This window comes from Alnus glutinosa, chromosome 14, assembly GCF_958979055.1.
Source record: "Alnus glutinosa chromosome 14, dhAlnGlut1.1, whole genome shotgun sequence".
Taxonomy (NCBI): Eukaryota; Viridiplantae; Streptophyta; class Magnoliopsida; order Fagales; family Betulaceae; genus Alnus; species Alnus glutinosa.
The window spans coordinates 15,629,517-15,647,703 of NC_084899.1; the positions used below are offsets into that span (position 1 = coordinate 15,629,517).

Below are 18,187 nucleotides of genomic sequence, written 5' to 3' on the forward strand. Positions count from 1 at the left end.
GTCCCTGCTTAACTCTCCAAACAGCCGAAGAATGATGTTTTCGTAATTTCCGACACTGATAAACCCGACCAGAGAATCCTGGTCTCACCTCGGACTTCGAAGTGGCAGAACCCAGACCTAACGACTTCGACTGCACATCGGAAGTAGAAGCACCGGCGTGTACTAGTGGTAATTGTATATTGGAGGAGTTTCTAATTGCACAGGAATACATTTCCAACTTTTTATTTGGACAAGGGAAATCATACTTGATGCGCTTTAAGCGTTAAGAAGAAACTAGAAGTAGAGCAGTTCTTAAAATGGTTTTTACATTTTATGATTCACTACTGTCAAGAAGCTTCTTTGTTAGTTAACTGTAAAGTGGCTGCAGTGCTTGTGTTACACGAGGCTTGAGTTTTACAAGTTGTAGTTTTCTAATCTATCATCTTCCTCGTATGCCTCCCCTAACTCTCGTGCGTTATGGATGTGGGTGATAGTAACACACATTGATGATGACATGCACAAGCACATTCACAATCTTGGATGTGACATGGTTGCAATTTGCACCTCTCGTGTTATTTTTTTGGGCTACTTTGGGGATTTTGTGATGATTGTCTAATTTCTAGTTTTATTGGCTGTTCAATGTTGTGACAGATTTGGAACAAGTGAAAGACAGTGGGTAGAGGCCCAAGTTGAGAATGCTAAACAGCAAGCGATTCTAACAGCACTTAAAACTCAAATATCATCAGATGAAGCTCACATTCATCTTGATCTTCATTCTCTTAGGTACGTGTTCCACAATTTACTTGTCAAATTATTATGCTATTTTAGATGTTTGGCTTTTAACTTTTAGTTTGCAAATCACTTCGTAAGATCCATGTCTAGAGCCTAGGTAATATGCATGGAAAAAGTTAACCCCCCTTCTCTCACCCAAAAGATTGGGGTAAAATATATGAATGAAGATGCTATTAGGTACAAGTTTTGTATTTTACTTTTCAAGTCATAATGTAAACATCGCGAAGCTAAACGTACTAATTTAGTCCCCTCATCATTTTAGACTTGGCCTTCCAAACAAGAATCAATTAGAACCTGAAGATTCCTATCCCTTATTAGGTCAAGTGCATGACTTGGAGGCATATGTTTTCCGCTTAGAATATCAAGTAAAAGAGTGCCAAAACTATACATTACATTTTTAGGTCTAACTTGTCATGTCCTTAGATACTCGGGAGGAGTAAATGCCAGGTTTGTATTGTAACTTTTCCCATCTCTATTTTTCATCAAACCAAAGCATGCAAGTCTTGAGTAATAGAATTTGAAACTCTCTGTGGAAAAAACTTTTTTTTCTTTCTTACCACTGAACGTGGTTTACATTGATATATATAGGAAATTACAAGTATAGTCCTCATAGGAGAAGAACTCTACAACCGTTGCTGTCAAGGTGACAACAATCTTATGGAACTCTACAGCCGTGATAGCTGATAGGATTTACATACGTTATGGTCTTTACATACTATTAGGAATAGAGCTATGATTCAACATAAACTCTATGCCAGACACTTGATAAACACAAACCATGGTAAACACTAACACTTGATAAACATCACTTATGGTTTATTTGCTTTAACACGCTCCCGCAAGGTCAACGGGGAGATCACACGTGGAGCTTGTAACAAAAATCTTTAAATTTGGTGGAGACAATTGGTTTGGTCAACACGTCGGCAAGCTGATCTTTATTGGGAATGAAAAGAACCTGAAGAGACTTATCTGCTACACGATCACGAACAAAGTGGAAATCAATTGCCACATGCTTCTTTCTTGCATGAAAAACCGGGTTAATCGAGAGATACGTAGCACCTATATTATCACACCACAGCTTCGGTGGAGAATGAAGATGAATACGAAGGTCACGAAGTAGAGCTTGAATCCACAGGAGCTCAGCAACAGTGTTTGCAATAGACTTGTATTTCGCTTCAGTACTGGATCTAGAGACAGTAGGTTGTTTTCTTGAGCTCCAAGAGACGAGATTCGACCCAAGAAAAACATAGTAAGCACCGGTGGATTTGCGATCATCTGGACATCTCGTCGAATCAGCATCAGAAAAGGCCTCAAGTTGGGAAGAAATAATGTGTGTGAGAAGGAGATCATGAGTGACAGTGTGCTTGAGATACCTTAGAATTCGTTTAACAGCTTGCCAGTGTACCTTTGTTGGACGATGCATAAATTGAAAAACCCGGTTGACTGCAAATGCTAAATCTGGACGTGTGAGAGAGAGATACTAAAGAGAGCCCAATGTGCTACGAAATAGTGACGGATCTTCCTTTGGATCACCAACAAATGCCGAGAGTGTGTGAGATGTGGACATAGGGGAAGAAATAGGTTTGGCCTCCAACATATTTGTTCTTTTCAGCATATCTAGAATATAACGACGCTGGGAAAGGAGGAGTCCAGATTTCATGTGGAGAACTTCGACACAAAGAAAGTAGTTGAGATCCCAAAGTTCCTTCACAACAAATTCCAACTTAAACTGATGGAGAAGTTCATCAATAGTAGAGGGAATAGAGGTTGTAATTATAATGTCATCGACATAATTTTTTTTTTTTGATAAGAGTAATATCATTAAAAAATGCAAAGCGCAATCAAGTACACATGGAGTATACAAGATAGGCGGCTAAGAAGAAGAATAAAACAATACAAGGAAATCATTAAAACTAATCACTAAAGGGGCGAGGAACGCAGCCGTCCAAGAGAACAAAGAGTAAAAGAAAAAGGAAATGAGCTCCTCAATGGTTCTTATTTTGTCCTTGAACTGTCTATCGTTATGTTCCCTCCACAAGTACCACAAAAGGTAACAAGGAATCATCTTCCACACAACCGCACTCTGAGAGCGACCACTCGTCCACAAGCAAGCGAATAAATCTACCACCCGAAAAGGCATAACCCAAGATAGATTGAAGCGACTGAAGATGGCATTTTATAGAGCCCGTGCGACCTCGCAATGGGGAAGGTGGTCCACAGACTCCCCATTCATTTTGCACATACAACATCTATCAATCACAATGACATGCCTCTGTCTGAGATTGTCCAAGGTAAGGATCTTTCCTAGCATTGCCGCCCAAGCGAAGAAAGCCACTTTCAAGAGAACTTTGGCCGCCAAATGCTTTTCCAGGGGAAGTGAAGTGCCTCTTTGCAAGCAAGTGCCTTATAGAAAGATCTAACATCAAACTTCCCTTTATGAGAAGGAGACCACCAAAGCTGGTCTTCCCCTTTACAATCCACTCTGGTAGAGTACAATAAGGTGAAGAACAAGACGTTCACCTCTTAGTCGTGGGCCGCTTGAAAGAAGCTAACATCCCACTGATAGGACCCGTTCTCCAACACCAAATGAGTTGCAACGAGCGCATCCTTGTCACGAGCTACGTCATACAAAACGGGGAAAGCTTCCTTGAGGAGCATCTCTCCACACCACACATCATCCCAAAATCTGATCCTGGACCCATTTCCCAAAATAAGTCTGGTATGGCTACAAAACAAACTCCACCCCTTCCTAATGTTCTTCCAAAGTCCCACTCCGTGAGACCTAGGGGGTCTAAGGAACACCAACCAGCCCAAGAAGAACCGTACTTTGCATCCACAATAGATTTCCACCAACCCTCTCTCTCATGCGCATAACGCCACAACCACTTCCCTAAAAGAGCTTTATTAAAGATCCTCAAATTCCGGATGCCCAAACCACCTTCTGAAATAGGGGAGCAAACCTTGGACCAACTAACCATGTGATATTTGAATTCTTCACCTACAACTCTCCACAAGAAGTCTCGATGAAACTTCTCTATAAGATTAGCCACACAGGAGGGAATAGGGAAAAGAGAAAGGAAGTATGTAGGAAGATTGGAGAGAGTGCTCTTTTAAGGGTAACTCTACCACCCTTAGACAGATACAACTGCTTCCAACTAGCCAGCCGCCTCTCAATCTTACCAACTACATCATCCCAAATGGACTTAGTCTTAAAAGGAGCCCCCAACGGAAGACCGAGATACTTTGAAGGTAAAGAGGAAACTCCACATCCCAAGATGCGAGCCAATTCATCCCCTATTATCCACATAACCTATAGGAACCATAATTGACTTAGCCAAATTAATCTTTAAACCTGAAACAGCTTCAAAGCACAAGAATAACACATGTAGATAATGAAGATGAAAGATGTATAAGTAAACAAAGATGTATCAGCTTTGGATCCAATAAAACCAAGGTCAATTAACTTGGTACTGAGTCGGGAGAACCATGCTTTAGGAGCTTGCTTTAAACCATAAAGTGCTTTGTGGAGTTTGCATATGTGGTGTGACATAGATGGATGTGCAAACCCAGGAGGCTGATGCATATAAACTTCTTCAGACAAAACCGTGAAGAAAAACATTTTGAATATCAATTTGCTTCATAACCCATCCTGCAGAGTAAGCTATGGACAAAACTGTTCTGATAGTTGTTGGCTTCACAACGGGACTGAACGTTTCTCCAAAGTCAAGACTAGCTTGGTGTTGGTAGCCCTTGGCAACTAGGCGTGCTTTGTGGCGCTCTATAATTTCGTTTGCCTTGCGTTTCAGTTTGAATACCCATTTATAGCCGACTACATTCTTGGCAGTAGTGGGAGAGATAAGAGACCAAGTTTTGTTGTGGAGGAGAGCATTGAATTTTGTCTGCATCGCAGTCCGCCATTCTGGAATGTTGATAGCATTGGAGAAACAAATAGGTTTGGCCAGAGCACCATCTTGTACTGTGAGTAAGGCCCGGGCAATGGGATGCTGAATAATCCCATCGTAGAGTTGACGTGGCTTAATGATATTGTTCTGTACCCGAGTAACCATGTGATGAGTCCTTGGATGTGCTGGCTCAATAGAGTGGTCCTCACCTATAAATGACCCGGTAGTAGATGTAGAGGAGCCTGCAAGGGAGTTAGACTTTCCTGCAATTGTGTCAGATAATGGAGAAACATGAGGGTCTATATTCACAATAGGATCAGCAATAGGTAAAGTGGAAAGTGAGGAGCCACGGGTTCTAGGAGAGACACGGACACGGGGCTGGAAAGACACAGAAATAGGGGCAGTAGATGTAGAGGAGCCTACAAGGGAGTTAGACTTTCCTGCAATTGTGTCAGATAATGGAGAAACATGAGGGTCTATATTCACAATAGGATCAGCCATAGGTAAAGTGGAAAGTGAGGAGCCACGGGTTCTAGGAGAGACACGGACACGGGGCTGGAAAGACACAGAAATAGGGGCTGTTGTGGAGACCAAGGAAGGCTTGATTTGAGTGGATGAATTGGCTGATTGAGACATGCCATTGGAGGTTGAGATGGAGAAAGGAAAAATTGACTCGTGGAAGACAACATCACGTGACACAAAAATTTTTCAGTCTCAAGATGAAAGCACCTATACCCCTTGTGATGAGAGCTGTAACCCATGAAAATGCAGGCTTTTGAGCGAAATTCAAACTTATTGGTATTGTAAGGCCTGAGATTTGGGAAGCACTGACACCCAAATTTTTTTAAGGAGTAGTCAGGTGGCTTACCAAAGAGTTTCTGAAATGGTGAAATATGTTGTAGAGTTGGAGTTGGGAGGCAATTGATGAGGTAACATGGTGTTTGACACGCCTCATCCCAAAAATGTTTAGGAACACCACTTTCAGCGAGGAGTGCAAGAGTAGTATCAATAATGTGACCATGTTTTCTCTCAGCACAACCCTGTTGCTGATGGGTGTGAAGACAAGATAGACAGTGAACAATGCCAATTGATTGGAAAAATTTGTTGAGAGGTCGATATTTACCCCCCCAATCTGTTTGGACACTTTTGATTTTAGTATTGAACAAATGTTCTACCGTAGTTTGAAATTTAAGAAAGACATTCATAACATCAGATTTGTGAGAGATGGGAAACAACTACATGAATTTGCTAAAAGCATCGATAAATGAAACATAATATCTATTTCCATTTATTGAAAGAACTGGGGAAGGACCCCAAACATCCAAATAAATTAACTCTAAAGGAGTACAAATTTCTGAATTTGAAACATAAAAGGGTTGCTGGTTTTCTTTAGCAAGCTAACATGCAGGGCAAGGAGTACGAGCTTTATTTGTTGAAACTGGAAGCCGAAAAGTAGAGAGAACATGCTGGACAGTACGAAGGGCAGGATGACCCAAGAGCCTGTGCCAATTGTCCTAGAGGTTCGCTCACTAACAAGAGCGTGCTTTATTGAAGAAGAAAAGTTCGGATGTTGGAGTTGATAGAGACCATCCTTAAGAGGGCCTTGATGCAGAGGAATCCGTATTCGTCTTAACTAATGATTTATGTTGGTCTATCTTTTCTTTAGGGGGGGTGGGGGATCATGAAGATGGTGTTGGTGCACTACACCAAATAGCATGTCTCAGGTGTGTTTTCATGGGGAATGTGTATAAAAGGGTGGGGTCATTTGTCCAGAATCTTCACATTGAAGTTGAATGACTTGTTGGATCTACTTGTGCCATGGTATGCAAGGGGAATCACCTTTCAAGTGCAGCTCTCCGCTTTGTTCAATATTGCTGTATCTGATGATACTTATTTTGTTTGGGCTGCTTTTGATGTTTATTAGGGCTTTAAATGATTAACAGTTGGATATTATTGGTGAGCTTTTTGCTTTGTTGGATAGGGCCAGCTTTATGGTGGTAGGGGAGGATTTGGACTGCTGTAGTGTCTCTGAGATTCTTCATTTTGAGGTCAAGTCTTTTGATTTTGCTCTTGGGAATCTAGGAATAATTTTTCGTTCTTTTTTCCATTTTTTTTCCTTGAAAGCACATTTGCCGCTCTTGGATGAACCCAAAAATTGGCCGCCTTTGTTTCAACTATTTCCTTTAATTGTATCCTTATTAAGAGAAGATGTATGGTTGATAATGGAGTAGTTGAGTCTAAATGGGAGTCAGTGACTCACTTCTTACCACATTGTGTGGCATTACGGATTCTTTGGTGCCTTCTATTAGTTTTCTTGGTGTTCTTCCTAAATCAATTGATCGGGTGGTTTTTAGTTTGCATGGCAGATTTGGTAAGGATAAAGTTGTTGAGCTGGAAAGCAGCTGTTCTATTTCTGTTTTGGTGTGTGCGCTGACTGAGAACAAGACTAGAATGTTTTTCTGGGAGAAGCTTTCTGTTTATGACCTTACACTATTTATATGTGTGTGGCAGGCTCTTGTTCTACTTTTTAAGATTTTATTGATTCTATTTATTTTCAGTTTTTGACATTTGTGTATATTTCTCTTGTATACTCTTTGTCTACTTGGATTGTAGTCCCTCTGTGTTTACTTTTTGGAAGGGCTTACTTATGAGAAAATAAGAAAGAAAAAAAAAAAAAAAAGAAGCTCAAGAAAGTCTGAACTTCGGGATTGATAATGTAAGACTATTGTCCTTAGTAAGAAAATATTGGTAAGAATAAAACATATTAATTTCTTATGTTGGTTAGTTTCTCTAGAAATTCGTTTTTATTGTTGAGCTGGAAAGCAGCTGTTCTATTTCTGTTTTGGTGTGTGCGCTGACTGAGAACAAGACTAGAATGTTTTTCTGGGAGAAGCTTTCTGTTTATGACCTTACACTATTTATATGTGTGTGGCAGGCTCTTGTTCTACTTTTTAAGATTTTATTGATTCTATTTATTTTCAGTTTTTGACATTTGTGTATATTTCTCTTGTATACTCTTTGTCTACTTGGATTGTAGTCCCTCTGTGTTTACTTTTTGGAAGGGCTTACTTATGAGAAAATAAGAAAGAAAAAAAAAAAAAAAAGAAGCTCAAGAAAGTCTGAACTTCGGGATTGATAATGTAAGACTATTGTCCTTAGTAAGAAAATATTGGTAAGAATAAAACATATTAATTTCTTATGTTGGTTAGTTTCTCTAGAAATTCGTTTTTATTCTTGAAACATTATTGTTTCTTCTATAAGTGCTATGTTCTTGTAACCAGGAGAAAGCATTCTGAGCTGGTGGGAGAACTTTCCAGTCTTTTTCACAAAGAAGAGAAGTTGTTATCTGAGGTTTGTCCCTGTATCTAGTTCCAATTTTTCTACATCTTGCCTGCCATATCCTCATCATTTGCAATAGTTTTTTTTTTGATAAGTCAAACATGTCCGGTTAGTTGTATTGCCTTATATTTTATTTTATATATTTTTCTAAGGATATTAGTTTATCATAGTTTCTACTATTTGTCTTCCCCTCATAGCATAAGGCAGCATCAGGTTATTAGTTGCTCTTTCTAATGTCACTAGTTCTCTTTATACAACTAGTGACATTAGCAAGAGCAACTGAATCCAAATTGCTGTCTCATATTAAATTTCTAATTTTTAACCGAAAGGAGCTACCCAATCTATTTAAAAAAAAAACTGATTTTTTTTTTTTTTTTTATGAGTAAATTTAGATTTATTGAAAGCGTAAGGTGCCCCTTAGTACACTGGAAGTATACAAAAGAAAACACCTAAATAGGAATAGAAAAATGAACAAGGAAATCAGCAAAGCTAATAGCCAGTGGGGATAAAAACGCCACCGTCTAAAGATACAGCGTATGAAAAAATGAAGCTAAAATATCTTTCATGGAGCTCTCCAAATCTTCGAAACATCTGAGATTTCTTTCTTTGCAGACACACCAAAAGATGCAAATAGGCACCATCTTTCAAATCGCAGCTGAAATATCCTTCAACCTTTCAAGAAATGCGGTCAAAAGCTATCATTGCTATTTGTTCTCTCCTAATATATGGCTATATGATTAAGAGCCTGTTTGGAATTGCGTTGGGAAATAGAGCTTTTGTTTATAGAAAAAGCTAGAAAGAAAGTTTTAGAAAAAAGCCTCATTTTAAAGCTTTCTCCAAAACGCCGTTTTGGGCTTTTTTAGAGCAAAAAAGTCAAAGAAGTACTTTTTAAGTTTTTTTACCAAACGGATCTATTTTTGCCTGGCACATATTTTTATGTACTAAAAGTACTTTTTAAGCTCCTTAATGCAATCCAAAACATGCTTGAGAAAGGTTGGCATGGAAAAAATCTAAAAGCTTTGGGTTGTACTTTGAGCTTCATATACAATTGGAGTCTTAGAGCTTGATGTATTGTTTTTCAATTTTTCCATTTTCCATTTGTGTTCACATGTATTTTGAAGTCTACTGGATATCATTCGTCTTACACAACAATGAAGACATTGCGCATAATTTTAGATATTGCTGTAATATGCTGATTTAGCAATACTAACTCTTATGTTTACGCTTTTTAATAGTTTAAGAAAGCTAAAGTTGTGATGTTCAATGATTAGTTGTATCATAGTTTGTTGGTAAACTTGAAATTTTTTTGTAGACGTAATCTCATACTTAGGAAAATTGGATCAAAAAATTGGAAGTTGTCACTGTATATTCAAATACTTAGATCCATGCTTAAGTTATGGTTTTAGAGCCCTAATTAAGAGGTGAATATAGTAATGTGAATTTCTGAATAAAATTAAAGCATTTGGAGAATGGAAAATATCTGAAAACATCATGTTACTAGTGAAGGTTTCACCATTCACTTAATACCCAGTTCTAGTTCTTAATGAGAGTTATGTATTGCAGTTCGTAATTACTAATTTCTAAAGTTGTATCATATAAGGAAATGGGACGATGGTACTCATTGAGGTGTTTGTTTTGGCATTTGGAAAGGCAATGCAGACAGTGAAACACATCATTATACTCTAATAGAAATGTCGACCAAACTTAGCTGTGTGTGATCATGTTCAGTTGGTTGTATTGTTTACCAATTGCTGATAATGCATTGTTCTTGAGTGTAACGACTGAACTTCAATTTGTTTCTGGATGTGAGTGTCAATGTGACCTTAGTGAATTTTGTAGTTCCAAAAAATGTGCTTATTTCTCATTCTTACAATGTGCAAAATACCTGCATGCATTTGTAGAGCTCCTTAAGTTTAGGTTTGCTTCTATGCCATCACCTTACACTAGTGATGTCTGTCTCATCTAGTGATGTCTCTTCCACTTCGGTTGGAGCTTCCAAGGTCTTTAAACTTTAGGCGCTATTTTCCTCGTTTTTTTTTTTCTTCCCCTTGTTTCTTTTTATCTGGTGTTTTCGCTTGTACACTACCCATTTGCATGGGTGCGTCCTATGTACTCAATGATTTCTTACTCACCAGAAGATGTGCGTTCTTTTTGTTGCTGTATTTCAGTTGAATGTATATTTGTACTACATCTTATTTTTCAGACTATTCCGGATCTTTGTTGGGAGCTTGCTCAACTCCAGGACACATACATTTTGCAAGGTATTCTCTAGTAGCTTTTTCCCTCTTTATAATTGTTAGAAGAAACAAAACTTATAAAGAAAAATAATTGTTAGAAGAAAGAAATTATCTGTTTCCTTTCCTTAATTTTTTTACCTGTGTTATGGTTCAATACTTTTTTCTATAAAATTAATATTGTTCAACTTTTTAACTTTTAGGTGATTATGATTTAAAGGTCATGCGCCAAGAATACTATATTAGCCGGCAGAAAGCGGTATATTTAGCTATTATATTATTTTATATTTCTGCATATTATATTCAATTCTCTCTTCGGAAAATGTTGATAAAACACAAATGAATAGCATGAGCTGTAGATTTTTGTTTCAGTACGCACTTCTTAGTGCCAGTCCATTAATATTTTCAAGCTTTGTAGTAAAAAGTAGAACCCTGACATGTTTAACAATCTTTTTCTTGCTTTACTGGCTGCTCATGGGAGTTTAAAATATGGCATGTTGATAGCTAATAAGGATTTGGAGTAGTAGCTTTTTGAAATTATGTAACAAAAGATATTTTAGTCCAATCTTTGCCCTAGAAGTTTTTAGCCAAATATTAGACCAGAAGTTCAGATTTTCTCAATTATTTGTTTATATCATTTACTTTAAGCATTCTAAATGATCACTCTTCTCCAATCTTGATATGGTGTTATTTTCCGTGGATTTAATTAGTTGATCAGGAGGATCACCCAAAAGAACAAGAGGTTGACTGTAAAAGTTGCCTAAAATGGTTTACAGAAATGGATAAATTAATACTTGGGAATCAAAAGTCAGCGTTATTGATTTGGTTTTAGCTTGGTTGAGTTTTAGGGGCTTCACCTGGAATACCAGTTACATCTCATTCGGTCTTGCAACAATCAATAGGAGGGCATGGTTGGTGTAGGCCTCCTCGAAATGTTTTTGGCACTTTTTAATCTAAACTAAACAGTAGAGGATCAATCTTGTCTTCTTGTTAGTAGTATGTGGCTATTTCAAGGATCATTTTGCTCCTTACCCCTCTTTCTTGAACGTTATGATCATCAACATCTTCTTTTGATTTTTAATTGTCCCTTTGTCTTGTCGTCATGATTTCTTACCCCTCTCTATTTTACTGAGTGGGGAGTCTCAGTTGTATAATTGGAGCCCAATTTCCTACTATCCTCCTGCTTCACCTCACTACAGGTGTTGATAGCAAAGTGTTCTATTTAACCCCTTGAATTCATTCCAGAGTAGGGTTTAAGTTGTTGATTTAGGTAGGATGAACAACGATAATGCATCTGATTGAATTATTGTTTTCTAAAGCTTGTATGTTAGGTTTAATTTAAAATAATTTAGTACATAATCTTATGCAATTTTAAATACTTGTGAACTTATTGGGGGTTTTGTGGGCGTCCCAATGGTCATGAACGATCTGTTTGCTTCTGAAGCTATTACTTTTATTGCTGTGGTTATTTTGGTTTTGTTACGGTTAGAATCTAATTAGAGCATTTTTTTTTTTTGGGGGGGGGGGGGGGGGGGGGGCATTATTTTGAATTTAATAGCATTTGCATAGAACTACTTTAAGGTAAATATGTTTTCTCTAATAATGATGGGGTACTGTAAACCCATAAATTCTGGTTGTGAATTGGCTAATTGGAAAGTTTAAACGGGAAAGGCACTATTATCCAAATAAAAGAAAAAAAAATGAGTGTTTTATTGTGATGTGGCAGGGGTTGACAGAAACGTGGCACGGGTTGTTTGGAGTTATTTTTATAGCTTGTTCGGGGTGGAGTGGGTTATGCCTAGTAGTGCCTTAGATTTATTGAGTGGTGGGGGCACCTTGCTGGGTCGTGGCCCTTTTAACCTTATTTGGAAGTAGGTTCCTTTATGTGTTTTGTAGGGCTTGTGGCGTGAGAGAAATTTTAAGCTTTTTGAGGATGTAGAGGTTACGGTTGGGGCTCTTTGTAGAAATGTGCTTAATATGTTATATCTTTGGGTGTCGGCGCATAGCCCGGGTAGTATGTTATTTGCTGATTTTTTACTTTCTTGTTCGTTTCTTTCCTCTGATTAGGGGCTCTTTTGTATACTTCCTGTGTACTAGGGTTGCGCCCCTCTGCGCTTTTTAATGAATTATTACTTATAAAAAAAGAGAAAAAAGAAAAAAAAATGAAACTCTGGAAGTGCCTGAGTTCAAGAGTTGAAATGGTATGTCTGTCTGATCTAATCAGAGGGCACTTACAAATATAAATTAGAAAGAGTTGATGGATTGAGGGATAGAAAAGTTATAATTTTTTTTTTTTTGATAAGTAAGAGAATTTTATTAGAAAAACGCAAAGCGCAATCAAGTATACAGGGGGTATACAAGAGAGACAATTAAGAAGAAGAAGAAAGCAATACAAGGAAATCGTTAAAACTAATCCCTAGAGGTGCTAGATACGCAGCCGTCCAGGAGTACAAAGAATGAAGAAAAAAGGAAATGAGCTCCTCTATGGTTCTTTCTTTGTCCTCAAACTGTCTATCGTTGCGTTCCGTCCACAAGCACCACATTAGACAACAAGGAGCCATTTTCCACACGACCGCGCTTCGGGAACGTCCCCCCGGCCACCAACAGGCATATAAGTCTATCACCCGAGAAGGCATCACCCAAGACAGCCCGAAACGACTGAGGATGACATACCAAAGAGCGCGTGCAACCTCGCAATGAAGAAGAAGATCCACAGTCTCCCCGGTCATTTTACACATGCAGCATCTATCAATCACAATGACACGCTTCTTTCTGAGATTGTCCAAGGTGAGGATTTTCCCTAACGCTACCGTCCAAGCGAAGAAGACCACTTTCAATGGGGCCTTGGTCCGCCAAATACTTTTCCAGGGGAATAAGATAGCTTCTTTGCAAGCAAGAGCCTTATAGAATGATCTAACATCAAAAGGCCCTTTGCAAGAGAGGGACCACCATAGCCGGTCCCCCCCATCTTGAGCAACCTTGGATGAATACAGTAAGGAGAAAAAGGAAGCCATGACGTCCACCTCCCAATCGTGTACATCACGGAAAAATCTGACATCCCACTGATAGGAACCACTTACCACTACCAAGTGGTCTGCTACCAAAGTATCCTTGGCACAAGCTATATCATACAGAACTGGAAAAGCTTCCTTGAGGGACATCTCTCCACACCATATATCATCCCAAAAACGTATCCTCGACCCATTGCCCAAGATAAGTCTGGTATAGCTACAAAACAAGCTCCACCCCTTCCTAATGTTCTTCCAAATCCCCACACCATGAGACCCAAGGGGATCTAAGGAACACCAACCAGCCCTAGTAGAGCCATACTTTGCATCCACCACAGATTTCCACAAAGCTTCTCTCTCATAAGCATAACGCCACAACCACTTCCCTAAAAGCGCCTTGTTGAAAATTCTCAAGTTTCGAATGCCCAAACCACCTTCAGAAATAGGATGACAAACCTTGGACCAACTAACCAAGTGGTATTTGAATTCGTCGCCTATACCACCCCACAAAAAGTCTCGATGCAGCTTCTCAATACGACTAGCAACACTGGATGGAATAGGGAAAAGAGAGAGAAAATATGTAGGAAGGTTGGAGAGAGTACTCTTTATAAGGGTAACCCTACCCCCCTTCGACAGATACAACCGCTTCCAACTTGCCAGCCGCCTCTCAATCTTCCCTACAACTTCATCCCAACAAGACTTAGCCTTGAAAGGAGCTCCCAACGGAAGACCAAGATACTTTATAGGAAGAGAGGAAACTCCATAGCCCAATATGTTAGCCAGACCATCCATATTATCCACATCACCCACAGGAACCATAACAGATTTGGCCAGATTAATCTTCAATCCTGACACAGCTTCAAAAGAAATAAGAAGCATACGAAGATAATGAAGATGATCAGAATTAGCCTCGCAAAAGACTAAAGTATCGTCTGCGAACAATAGATGAGAAATGTTAATTGCTTCGCTGTTGCCAGAACCCACAGAAAACCCTGATAGGTAGCCCTTTTGGATAGAAAAGTTATAATTCCAAAAAACCAAAATGATTTTTCACTGGAGTGTTTTTCTGCTTTAGATAGACTGGAATGCTAATGATATGGTCTAGGGTGGTTTCTCATAAAGATTTAGATTTGCAGCAAAATTATGCCAAAGAAAAATATGCAAATGAAAGGGGTAGAGATGTGGGAGTGGGAGTAGATTTGCTTGGTGGTAATAAAATGTCTTATTAAGGAGAAAATACTTAAATCCATTATATATTATTATCTCATAGGAAGAAATTATTTGAGCTGGCCATTTATTTCGTATATGAATTTTGTACTTTGTGGTCAGGCTCATGAAATTTCATTGTGTTCATGGTACCTAGGTACTAATTTCTTCTGCATGAGTAATATTATAGTGTTAAACAACTCAAAGCATTCGAATTAGCTGCATTTATTTGTTTTTAGGTATATAATATTCTTAATTTTTTTTGACAGTTCATAAATCATCTGATCAATCAACTTGCGAGGCATCAGTTCTTAAAAATAGCTTGTCAGTTGGAAAAGAAGAACATGCTTGGAGCATATTCGTTAATTAAGGTTATTGAGTCAGAGCTCCAAGCATACATGTCAGCAACCAAAGGCCGAGTGGTACATATGCTTGTAGTTTTTACTTTGTTTTTTCATTGTTTCTCTTTCTCTCTCTCTCTCTCTCTCTCTCATTGTCACTCACGTCCATTGCTTCAACAAGGCACGTGTGCGGGCATGCAGACATACACATACATCTATTCTACTTTTATACCAGGCTTCTTTTTGTTGTGCTGGATGCCATGATATGATCAGGGATGTCTCGGAGAGATTAAACTGAAAATATGATATAATATATCTTGGTCTCTGGTCTACAGGCAGAGCCCTGTGCATTCATGAAGTGCTACCCTATGCTAGTGGGTAACTACGGAGTCATGGCTTATTGGTCACACTTGAAAACTGTTTATACCACCACGTTTATTATAATAGACACATATTTGTTGATTGAGTATTTAATAAACATTGCAAATGCAATGGGAAACGTTTGTGGATTAGATTTTTCATTTTGCTTCATGGTCAGCTAGCTGTTCTAGATTGGACCTTTCAATGTTTAGTCTCAAACCATACACTTCCAATTGTGGAGCAGTACCTAAAATGAGGAATGAAGTCTGGTTATCTTGGTAGCTTTTCTATTACACAATTTTTAAACATCTCACATAATTTTTTTTGGTAACTATATATTTGTTATATTCTACATTTGACTTTATCTAAAGTGGGAAGATTATGCTTCAGATTACCCTGGAAACCTTTGTTATATAGGTCTCTTGTTTTCTTTTATATTTTTTCCTCCATGATGTCCTTCTGGGAGAGATATAACTTCTCTTTTCTTTTATTGATTTTTAGGATTCATTAAAATTTTATGTTGTAATTACTAGTTGTCATCTTATATACTCCTTAAGTTTTATCATTTTCTCTCATATTTTACGTGATGATGGTGTTGTATAACCATAACAGGGTCGTTGCCTGGCACTGATTGAAGCTGCATCTGACGTACATGAACAAGGAGCAGTGGATGATAAGGATAATTTTCTGCATGGGGTTAGAGATCTTTTAAGTATCCATTCAAGTAATGACCATACATCTCTTTTAGTTACCGGATTATCCATTCAAGTGCAGACTGCAATTTTTAGTTTTTCGGTTAGCGTATTAATTGCATTCTTGCTTTTACCATTTTCTTAGATGCTCAAGCTGGGTTTTCAACATACGTATCAGCTCCAGGCATTGTTCAGCAGATATCTAGTCTTCATTCAGACTTGATGACCCTTCAATCTGACCTTGAAAATTCTCTTCCGGAAGACAGAAATAGATGTATCAATGAGCTGTGAGTTATTCTATTTTGTTAGGGGTTTTCTTTTAAATATTGCTGTGAGGTTGAACTGATGAACTTGTATACCTGCATGATAAAATAGATTTGACAGTAATCTTTTTTGGCTATAACTACTGTATCTGCTATATTTGATTGTCGGACTATGCTAAGTTGATACTGTAATTAGTTTCAGCCCAATGCAAAATGATAAGATTTCAGAATTCTTTAGCTCTCATTTAGTGATAAGCTTTGCAGGAATATGAAATATGTGCATTATCTTTAATCCTAAAATAGATAAAAAGAACAAAAACTAAAAGTTACTGTTATCTACCCATGAAATATTCCTGCCAAATCATGTTCATGCTTGTTGTTTGGCCCCCTTATCACCACTCTTAATACTTCAGTCTGTTCCAGAAACTGAATTGTGAATACTTCAAGTTTCAAATTCCATGGATTGCTTGATCTTCATTGTTCTCATCATCAATGCTTATTAATAATCTTGGCAAGTAATTGTAGCCTTAATCACCAATAGACACAGTCATGTTGTGTCTACTCTTTCCTGTCCCTGATCTCCTCACCTTTGCACATTTAAATGCTCAGCTACATGTATATGAAAGACGAAAATTGTTCTGCAGCAGTCTTGTGACATGACCAGCCTTATCTCAAGCCAAAATGTCTTGCATGGTTTATGGGTTCATTAGAAATTTAGCAATCGTCAATGCTTACAAATGCTCTAATCATGCTGAAGAGTAAGAAAATTTGGGATACAAGCCTACTGTTTATGTGAAATATTTCTCATTGATAATGGAAATTAGAGGACCATTAAGTATTGATTTTTTGCTTCACTTTTATAAGCCTTAATTCACTTGAATTCAAACGTGCACAATAGAAAAACGTAATGAAAAATAAAAGAGAATTTGCCTCAAGCAAGCACTTTGAAACTAGTTTGATATTCATTGCGACTATTAGGTGTTCTTGATGTTTGTAATAGATGTTGTAGGATTGTAGTAGTCATAGTTGAAAAATGATTGATTTAGGTTAGGATGAGAAAGGATTTTGAGAAGCTTTGGAGCCTGTAATGAAATGAGATTGAAGCAATTGAAATGGGAAGAAAGCTATGAAATGGAATGGAGCTACAGATTCTACGTAGCTCATTCCTCCTCCATTCATTAACGGAAGTGAGGCCACACCATACCCAAGAATACTAGTCAACTCCTCCACATCCCCTACCTCACCTACCGGAACCATCTCAGAGCATCCATACGTCATCCTTCCCATATTGATTATCTTCTTCATTTGTAAAAATGCATCAACGAGAAATTTCCGATGTGGTCCAGTATCTATGTTCCAGGTCTGTTTTATGTTTCACTATCTCTCATGGAGCTTCAATGTTTTTACTTCCTCTTGAATTAGTCTATGAGCAGCTCATGTTTCAAAACAAGAGTTCTTAATGATTGCATTTAAAAATTTGTTTATGTTTCTGGTGTAAGCAATGAGTTCGTCACGTTGGTGGTCTGTAGAGTCTAAGGAGTTTGGCTTGTCGGTAGTGGGTGGTTTCACAGGCATTAGGATTCATGAACTTCGAAAAGGAGTGTCGAGGTCCATTCTGATAGATAAAGATGAGGCTGCCTGATTGCTTAAGTCTTTTCGTGATCTGGTTACGGTTCTTGATTGTAGAGTGTTCTAGAATCAATCTGTTTCGGGTTTTCCGCGGATTCTTGCGCAGCAATGTGCAAATAGGCATGGTTACTTTCTGACCATAGAAGAATATGAGGGGAGAATTAGGAAAGGTTCTGTTTTGGTGCCTAAAGGAAAATTTGGTGAGGGGTGGAAGCGCTTCGGGGAGGAGCTTCATTTAGCTTTCAATAGTCTGCTTGCTGGCAGTTCCTCAGAGCATTTTCAAGGCAAGGTTGTGTCACAGCCTAAGCCTCACTTTGAGAGGAGGAGCTACGCTGAAGTTTTGAGAACTTCTTTGCCGAAAGAGAAGGCGTCTTTTTACTTTACGGAGGAGGATTCCCGGACCCGGGCGTTGTCTTTAGCGAAGGGTTCTTGTGATCAGGTG

General features: G+C 38.3%; 1 protein-coding gene across 2 annotated transcripts in view; it reads left to right on the plus strand.

Annotated features, from left to right (window-relative positions):
* LOC133857026 (AUGMIN subunit 3) overlaps positions 1-18,187 on the plus strand; it is a 45,009-nt gene that overhangs the window by 12,440 nt on the left and 14,382 nt on the right. For both annotated transcript variants that reach the window (XM_062292122.1, XM_062292121.1), the window contains exons 9-15: positions 631-762; positions 7,955-8,024; positions 10,216-10,273; positions 10,450-10,505; positions 14,730-14,882; positions 15,774-15,885; positions 15,999-16,140. In XM_062292122.1, coding sequence (XP_062148106.1) covers positions 631-762; positions 7,955-8,024; positions 10,216-10,273; positions 10,450-10,505; positions 14,730-14,882; positions 15,774-15,885; positions 15,999-16,140 — 723 coding nt within the window. The remainder of the gene's footprint in view (positions 1-630; positions 763-7,954; positions 8,025-10,215; positions 10,274-10,449; positions 10,506-14,729; positions 14,883-15,773; positions 15,886-15,998; positions 16,141-18,187) is intronic.